The following is a 9,186-nucleotide window of genomic DNA, read 5'->3' on the forward strand; positions in this document are numbered from 1 at the left end:
TTGAAGAAAAAGAAAAAACAACCGAATTTAAGTAGTCGAGCCCGCGCTCTAGTAGATACGGTTCGTCATGCACGGACAAAGCCTATTGAACGCGTGCGCGCGACTTTGTCAACTGTTACCGGCTGTATTGTTTTGTTACGATGCTATACAATAGTGCTTTACACCTGTGTTACGGTCTATTGAATTCTCGAGTGATTTATTGCTGTTGCAGTCGTCGTATCAATTACGCTACGCGATATCGAGTGTACTCGATACTAATTCTGTTTTTATTCGATTGGAGCATTGGCTTAGAACCAGGTTTAAGAATCCTTGACTCGATCGTGTGCGGGATGCGTCTGATAAGAATTTTCAAGCAGAAACTGCGATCGTGTTTTTATTGCCAACCTGGCCCATTTTGCCAGATTCGTCGGAGCTGTCGATATTCTATTTACACACAGTGTTCATGGTACAACTGGGAAGAGTATGATTCTATGTAGAAAAGTAAATCAGAATGTGGCAGTCGGCATCTCCCTGATTGTAGCATGGATCCCCGGTAAATGTGGAGTGGAAATAGGATGGCTTACCTTGTCAGAGTCCGTGGTGTTGGTGGATCCAAAGGACGCCAGGGAGTTTCTATCCAGATTCTCGACGCTGTCGTCCAAAGAAGCACACTCCTCGAGGTCTCTGCTCGAACGCTGACTCGAACTCTTCTTGGCGGGACTCTTGGGCATGCTTAAACTGAAATACGTTTCTTGAATAACCTCGCGTAATCTCTTCACCCACAACTGCTTGGCGTCCATCGAATTCGCACGGAGGACGACGCGCGTATCGCTGGTCGGCGCTCGACCCGTCCAAACCGCGAACTTGCACTCGTCGCCCTCGATATGCTCGGTTACGCCCAGTTCAGAGGTCATCAGACGGCTCTTGTAAATATATTTCACCTGAAACGATAAAACGATCGTTTGCTCTCGCACGGGTTCTTACAATTTTTCCTCTCTTTTCGTTCGGTACCCACCTTCCCGGCGGAATCTTTCACTTCTTTGCTGAACAGCAGGTACAACTCGAAGAGGAATATGTGCCGATCCCTGCCTTTTCTGATCAATTGCTTCGGATCCCATACGGTGAACGAGTCTTGCAGCACTACATCGCCGAGGGTGTCTATTCTTACGTCGCATCCTTCCAGCATGCTCAAATGTAAGGCATCGTTTGCTTTCTTAGGCACATTTAACATCACTTCCAAGCCGTCTTTTATCTCGCCTTGTCCCTCTTGGCAGCAAGCCTGACAGTCGGAGAAACGAAAAGAAAATGGGAAATTTCAACGGAATAGAAGAAATAAGGGAGAGAAACATCGCGTGGCCACGTATTTGTGTTACGGCGACGCGTGCGAGCGCACGTGTATTATGAATATGCGCCAGAAAATAGCACGAGAAAGCGAAGCCAGGTGGAAACGCTATATCGATTTATTGGCCGTAATAACAGATACCTACGTACCTGGAGATCTTTGAGGAGCAGCTGATACTTTGTGATTCTTTGCACGGGTTTGATTAGGTACGCGGCGATCGGGTGCTCGACTCGGTGCTTTCTTTGCAGTTCTTCGAACCATGTGCCGCCGTGAGCGACCAGAAACTGGTTGCTCTCCGGTTTATTTTTACAGTATGTCACGTACATGTCGAACTTGGGCGCCTACGCGAAACACCAAGTAAGGGATAAAAGTTTCAAACGAGAATTCCAATTGATACCATCAGAATCGCGGTACCAACCCAAGTGACGAAACAATGTCCGACGTCCTCCGGCATGGTCTCGTATTTTTCCAATTCCCGGAGAAATATATTGCTATGAAACTGATGGATCTCCTCCATATTGCTAAAGATGATCGATTCCCGACCCTGCAGTCCGACCGGAACGTTTCCCTTGGCGCATCGGGTTTCCTCCAAAAAGCAACGAATACAGGTTTCCAGATCTTTCACGTAAGTGCGTTCCGTTTGAAGCAGCTCCGCCATTATAAATCTGTCGAAGCCGAAAAGAAAATCCATAAGATTCAACATCTTATACAAGAGTCATCACAGGATTAGAAGAAACATACTCTTTTCGCCGTGCCGATCGCCTCTTTTCCTCGTTCAATTCTTTGAGGTCCTTCCCCTTGATTTTCTCCTCGAGCAAAGGATCAGAATTGCGATCGATGGACAGATCTTTCTGACCATCGTCGGATTGAATGCCTAGGTCGTCTTCGATCTGCGTCTTGTAGCAATCCATACGCGTGCTAAAGTCCTTGTACCGTTGATCGACTTCGGCAACAGACTGCTTGATTGCTGCCGCATGAGCGTGACCCTTTTCGACCAAATTATCAGCAAGCTGTATCAACAGCTTGACCCGTTCTCTCGTTTCCTGTGCGCAACAAGAATCCAAGAATCGAACCAGAGTTCAAGAAGAAAACAACAACGTCTCTTACCTTAGCAGCTCCCTTAAACTCGTTGTGCTCGCGCAACAGTTGCTCGTTTTCGATACGATTTTTACCAACGTTGGTATGAGTGGCTAAATACAATTCGCCGGTTTCACGAATCCATTCTAGGGCTTGTTTAGCGCTACGCTCGAAAAGAACGTACTGATGACACTGATCCAGTCGTTTCTTGCGTTGTGTCCAGTATTCGAGGACTCGGTTCTCCTTACTGAGTAATTCTTCCAAAATACCTAAGCAAAACGGTCCTGCATGAGATTATACTAAAAAAATATAAACATAACAAGAAATAGCGTGAAACTAACTTTTAACTTTATTCTCGGAACCAGCGCTATTCGACTGATAGCTATAAAATTGTAGGCTACGGTTCGTATATTTGAGGAATGTTTCTGCGGTTCGCCGTACCAACGTGCACGCTTTCAAAAATGCTTCCTTCTGCTCCTGATGCTTGCCAACGAGGGTCGGAACTTGCGTGGCTTTCTCGCCAGAGGCACACCAATCTTCGTCTCTCTTATATTCACGTTCGAGACTATCTAATACGGAACGCACTTGCTCCGCGGTCTTGTAAAAATTAATACTAGCGGTCACTAATTTATGTCTCTCCTCAGCACACGTAACTAATTGTTGCCATCTCTTGGTCACATCCTCGGCGACCTCTCTTATGCTCTTCGGGTCGTAGTGATTCGCGCTGACCAGGGCATCCGCTCTATGTTTCACCTGCAAAACATTACTGTGTAATCCCTATGTATATCCTAATAAGAAACAAAATGATTTCTCTTTACTTGAACAGCCGAGGTATGCGTCTTTTCTATAGCAACTTGGAACTGCTCGTGTTCCAAACGAAGCTGCTCAGCGTCCTGCAGATTCTCCGGAACTCTCAACGACGCCAACAGCATCGCTTCTCCGTTACGAATCCAATTGGCTACGTGAGTGGCATCCGTTTGCAATTGCACCAACTGGGAAGCTTGTTCCAAACGAACCCTTCGCATTTCCGCCAGATCTTCTGCGTCCATTTCTCTCTCGTTCAAAAACTCTAGCAACACTTGAACCCTAGACGCGGCACTGTGCTGACCATCTGCCATTATGCATACCCCGGACTGTTCCAATACCTGTGCAAAGACAAAATTTTGAATATTAAGTTCATAGGGATAGTAATCGTTTATTCGATTCTCACTTGGGCGAGTTCCTGGCCTTGTTGCAGAACCTGAAAGGCAGTGTTCTGCATATGAGCAACGCCATCGTTGTGCACACGCAACAGTTGTTCCGGTGAACCCTCTCGAGGAGGACCTTGCAGCTCTTGCGCCCACATCTCTAGCTGGCCACTCGCTTCCAAAGCATCCCTTTCGAAAACACGCAATCGCAGGCAGAGTTCGAGTCTCAGTTTTCTGGTAGCCCATAGATCTTCCAATTCTTGTCTCAAACCGGCCAGCCTGTCGAGCGCAGCTTCCACTGCAGCGATCTGTAAGACAATCCCACTTTATTGCCCGTGCTTGTTGCCTCGAAAACAAAAGAGAGGATTGCCTACCGAGCCAGTACTGTCAGGAGCATCGGTAGACTCCCGAAGTTCTCGAAGTAACGCCTCGCCCTGAACAATGGTAGACGTGCAAGCTTCCAAACAAGAGGCCCTATGCTGTGCACACTGTTCCAGCAATCTCTCTGCTGTTTCCAGATTCTCTGCCACCTCGTCTTGCTGTAGTTCTTGTCGCAATTCGTCGACCCAACCGCTTAACTGCTCAAACAAGCATATGCAAACATATGCATCGTTACGTTTCTTTTCCATAATTCGTTACGGTATTCTGATAGAAATACAACACCTCTTTCTCGTGAGTGTAAAACACAACCGCCAAATCCAACCTTCTCCTACGCTGCTCAACTCTGGCTGCGAAACTACTGACATGAGCTTCCAATTCTTGCGCAACCGTATATATTTCATCAGCGGCACATTCTCCCGTATGCGCTAATTCTTGTGCAGCAGTGAGCAACTTAGTGGCATTCGTGTATGTATTCTATAACCGAGAAGAATGAAAATTATAAGAACACTTTTCTGAATGAAGGAAAATCATCAGAGTTCGCATACCTGTGCAACGTTTTCAAAATGCTCGTGACTCTTCTGATACACTCTAGCCTTCTGAAGATTGCGACCTACTCCTGTATTCTTTCTAATGAACACCTCACCATGATTCGTTAACCAGTCCAGCACTTGCTTCACATCCTCTTGAAATAATCTGCAAGCAATCGATCCTTTACGTAATTGCAACCAAACAATCTGATAGAAGAGGAGACACTTTAGTGTACCTTAACGCGAGACGTTGATGCAGCTTCACTTTCCGAGCATGCCAGCGCGCTTCCAATGCTCTGTGATGGCCCAGTATTTGATGAATAACCGCCAAGACGTGAGACGCACCCTCGCTATAATCCGCAGCTGGATTTCCACTCATACCGGAATGTCCGTCGATGCCATGTCCGTCTTGGCTCTAAATAGAATCGAGTATTCTTAATTGATTCAGCCATTCGCGTCTGCTCAAAGCGTAAAGCGAACAATCTACTACCGCGTACCGGCAGACAGCTTCGTTGAATCCGTGAATACACGGTTCAAGCAACCGGCTCAAGCAACCGAACAAACATGCAATTCTATTATTGTTTTATCGAAGCGTGTCCACGCGATTCGTTCGCAAAATATACAAAAAAAAAAAAACAAATAAGATGAACGAGGAAAGCTGATCCGCAAAATGCAAACATGTACAATTCATGCACACACCAATGGACGTACATGTTTTCTGGCCGTATGGTCTATCCTCTGTGGTTGATTACAGACTTGCACGAGATGATCCAGTTGATAAAGAAGCTTCTTACTGGTACTATGTACCTAAACAATAGGATTACCCAAAACCGTGTTAAACATTTGCTAAGCATTTCGGTAATGTCGTCAACGTCGTTGGTACATTAATATTCGGATTCACGCGATAGAAAAAAATGAACAAAGATAGAACAACGAAAAGTTGTCCACCTCAAGGAAGACCACCGATGGGCGTGCACGCGAGCTTGACCCGTGTTTTTCTTTCGAAAGAGTTAACTCTCACCATCTACTGGCCACCCTATTTATACCAAAGCGCACGTCCACCGGTTAGAAGCTATAAAAGTAACAGTTGCTAATTGTCTCATACATAATCGATGCGAAACGTATCCGAGTTCGAACCGTGAATCGAACTCAGGCTGTGACAAACTTGCAGCATCGAGCCTAGTCCGCTCAAAAGCGCTTGATACGCGTCATATACCTGTTAAATATCATTCTCCATTACTATGAAAGGCATACGACTTCGTTCTCAGTATTTCCGTCGTCTCTTTAAATGTAAATACGTATAACGTCGTCCTCAAGTATAAACAAACAACATCAAGTCTTAGCCGCGAATCAAGTTCATTTTCATGTCTGAATCCGAAGCGGTAATATGTACGGTCATTACGTCGTTAAAAAAAAAATAAAAGAATTACCTCTGTGTAAGCTTGGCACATTGCCTCGTAAAGCGACTGATGTTGCCTTATATGAGATTCAAGAATTGGTATTTCGTTAGGTAAATTGCCAGCGTCGCAAGCTTGACTCCATCCTCCGACGCTGTCAACATACTGTTCAGCCTTATGGTGAAAGACAACGCTCAAACTGAGAACCGCCGTTCGCTCGTCCAGGCCAGCAGCAAATTCTTTCCAAGCCCGATCCAGTCGACCGGCAACGGCTCTAACGTGTCCGGCAGCGTAATGTTGCGTCTCCAGCAAACGACTGGCCATCGTTAGAATTTTATTCACATTCACGTATACGTTCATGGAACTCATAGTGAAATGCTTGTGTTCCTCCTGGAAAGTTTTGGCAAACTGATAAGACCGTCCGATCTCCACGTAATTCCCCAGAAATCTTTCTCTGTTGTGACAAATCCAATCAAACATTTTCTCGCAATCTTGTTCAAAAAGTCTCAGCTGAAAGCATTGGTCCAGTTTCATCTTCTTGATGTGCCAAACCTGCAGAAGATGCTGCTGTGCCGCGTGTACGGAATCAAGGTGCTGGATCACTAATGCTTCCAATGCTCGGCCATCAGGATCGGTACCTCCAATGGCGCCGCTCTCGATGCTGCCTCCTTCGCTGCTGGTTGTAGCCATGCCTGAAATTACAGAAAGTTACAGAAATCAACGAAAAGAGTACAGTAACATTGGCTGGGAATGAGAATATATTTACTGTTATTGAAACGTTGCAACAACCGTTGTCCGACCACCTCGATCTCCTCCACTGGAACCTTTAGGATTTTCTTCTTCATCTCATTATGCAGATCAATTCCCAGCTTAGCACCAGCCACATCGTCCGCAAAATCATTACGACTCAAGTCCTCCTGTAAGTCATCCAATCGATCGAGGAGATCAGCCGCCTGCCATGTGAAATCTTCTACCGCGAGCCTTGTATCGATCCATTGTGCATGATCGTATTGCAACGATCCATCCAAGTCCGCGGTTAATTGCGACGGATCTATCACTTTTGCAAGAGCATCTAAACTTATGGTGTTTATCTAAAATTATAGAGATCTTCATTGAATCTTCTTGTTGGTAAACGCTTATCGTTCCTTTGTGAAAATCTTGCTTACCTCGAAATTATATTTCTTTTGTTTAGCCAAGGTGGTCCGCTGTTTTTGCCAGAAGTTTTCTGGTTTTATGATAAAGGCAACATGAACCGACCGATGAAAATGTTCATGCAACACCTTCAACAGACAAAAGTTGATTTTTTAATACTGATTCCCTTAAGCTTTCGTTTATAATCTTCGATGCAAATTGCTGGCATTTAGTACTCGTGTAAATTACAAATATTAAAAGAATGAACCTTCAGAATTGGCTTGACAGAATCCCAAGTAGCACCACGCATGTCCACGATAACTGTGAAACGTAGTCCCCTGGCCTCGTCGCTAGGCACAGTTAGGAGGTACTGTAGTAGGCGACGATAATCCTCTGGTTTTGCACGTTCTCGTCTAGGTGTTGTAGGAAAGACAAGCACCGGTCCGCCTCTACGATCTCGACCACCTGGCAATATGGCCAAGCGCTCCTGGAGCAAGGGTAAAACCTCGGCTGCTCTAGTTCCATCCATGTCCGTTATTTCTTTTCAACCGAGCCGTAGCTAACCGAAAACATTAGCATTATTGTCATTAAGCTGGATAAATGAGACAGTCTTCTCATTTTCAGACAGCTAAGTTAAAATATTTTGCCTGAAAAGAGTCACTAATCTCTGTGTACGTTCATTAGATTTGATACCCAATAATATCCGTGAATATTTACTCACGATACAACCGACTTTAGCAAATTCTTTGGCACATAATTCTTCTATTCCATCGTTCGAAAATAATATAACAAAACCGTATACAAGGAAATTGGATAAAGTGTACGTGTTAATAGATCGTATGTCAAATCGACGATTTACTGACGTCGATAACGGCTTTCGGAAAAATTCGGTGAATCGTCCGAATTATGAAAAAAAAGAACGGTGCCTGCAAACTTGAAATAAAGCCTATCGTTATATTCATTGTAGTCGTGATCGCGCTACTTGAACCACACAACCATTACCACTGTCACAGCATCATTGTAAAAGTAGATATTATTTTTTATGCTCCCTCTGATAAACGATTCAGGGTAAGGACAACACAACGAACAAAAGTTGCTGGCTTTGTTCCACGCATGGAGAACAAATTGTCTTGTCTGGCTTTTTCGGTTTACGTATTCTCCGTAGATATACACCCGTGTAAACCACGAATTACGAATCGAAGAGCACGGGGGTTGAATTGAAATGAAAACCGTCTGGCTTACCCGTTAAAGATCAATTCGAAGAAACTTCGGACGTTCCGATTTTCTTTTCTGCACCATACACACATTCGTTCTGGTAGACGTACTACGGCTCATATCCTTTGTTCCTGAACGTGAAAACTTTTGCAGTCGCGATCAGTGCGAAACCGCAAAACTGCTATCTGCCAATGGCAGTCTGCCATGTTCGCACGGATTCGTTCGAGCAGGAACTTTTCAACGACCTCTTCGTTCGAACATCAACGCAGAAAATTGTACATGCCGATGTGAGTTGGTGTCGTATGGTGGCAGCACAAATTTTTTTAATTCTCCCAGACGAAAAGTCGAAGCCTACAAAGAGATCGCATATCCGTTTGTTAACGAAAATTTAATCGACACCGAAGAAATTTCTATTACTACATCTTATGATCAGACCTTGAATGTACGAACGTCTTGAAAGACGTTCTGGATACTTAAGAAACAATCCTTTCAAATTGTGAAGTATTGTGCATACATACATATATACAATATATATATGCGTGCATACTTGGATTGATCTACGAAGTTTAAGTGAACGATAAATTACGCATTACATTCGGCTCGATTGATGTCCGTTACATTCTACATATGCATGTACTCTCTAATCATCTGCTTTCGTTTCACGTTTACGACTCATCGATGTGATTCGACACTACGATTCAAACGATAGATGTGTTACACACATGTATACATTAAATTACAAACGTACGTATGCACACACGCGCATCCACGATATTTGATCAGTATGTGTCCATGTGAGAGATTTCCTCGGTTTATGAATGGCCGTTATTTATAGAAATCGTTCCAAATCTGTTACATACTTCGTTTACTACACATTGACAAACAGTCGATAACGATAAATTCTGTTCAACCTGAATAGAATGTCTATCATATCGTGTACGTATGTATGC

At 44.3% G+C, this 9,186-nt stretch overlaps 1 protein-coding gene across 7 annotated transcripts in view; it reads right to left on the reverse strand.

The window, feature by feature from the left end:
* The window catches only part of trio (trio Rho guanine nucleotide exchange factor), a 25,678-nt gene extending 16,861 nt beyond the window's left edge, over positions 1-8,817 (reverse strand). Inside the window, exons 1-20 of one of the 7 annotated variants that reach the window (XM_033475800.2) lie at positions 8,672-8,807; positions 8,264-8,587; positions 7,290-7,580; positions 7,057-7,170; positions 6,657-6,981; positions 5,924-6,582; positions 5,599-5,709; positions 4,730-4,908; positions 4,512-4,659; positions 4,249-4,440; positions 3,960-4,163; positions 3,609-3,893; positions 3,217-3,543; positions 2,740-3,151; positions 2,429-2,667; positions 2,063-2,364; positions 1,740-1,986; positions 1,471-1,662; positions 995-1,258; positions 564-920 (exon numbers count right to left, since the gene is read on the reverse strand). In XM_033475800.2, coding sequence (XP_033331691.2) covers positions 564-920; positions 995-1,258; positions 1,471-1,662; positions 1,740-1,986; positions 2,063-2,364; positions 2,429-2,667; positions 2,740-3,151; positions 3,217-3,543; positions 3,609-3,893; positions 3,960-4,163; positions 4,249-4,440; positions 4,512-4,659; positions 4,730-4,908; positions 5,599-5,709; positions 5,924-6,582; positions 6,657-6,981; positions 7,057-7,170; positions 7,290-7,550 — 4,818 coding nt within the window. In that variant the 5' untranslated portion in view covers positions 7,551-7,580; positions 8,264-8,587; positions 8,672-8,807. Of the gene's footprint in view, positions 1-563; positions 921-994; positions 1,259-1,470; positions 1,663-1,739; positions 1,987-2,062; positions 2,365-2,428; positions 2,668-2,739; positions 3,152-3,216; positions 3,544-3,608; positions 3,894-3,959; positions 4,164-4,248; positions 4,441-4,511; positions 4,660-4,729; positions 4,909-5,192; positions 5,301-5,598; positions 5,710-5,923; positions 6,583-6,656; positions 6,982-7,056; positions 7,171-7,289; positions 7,581-7,742; positions 7,762-8,263; positions 8,588-8,671 lie in introns of those variants that run through there. The other 6 variants (XM_033475830.2, XM_033475815.2, XM_033475823.2 and 3 more) reach the window with 6 other exon arrangements.
* Between the last annotated feature and the right edge of the window lie 369 nt (positions 8,818-9,186).

This window comes from Megalopta genalis, chromosome 1, assembly GCF_051020955.1.
Source record: "Megalopta genalis isolate 19385.01 chromosome 1, iyMegGena1_principal, whole genome shotgun sequence".
Classification (NCBI taxonomy): Eukaryota; Metazoa; Arthropoda; class Insecta; order Hymenoptera; family Halictidae; genus Megalopta; species Megalopta genalis.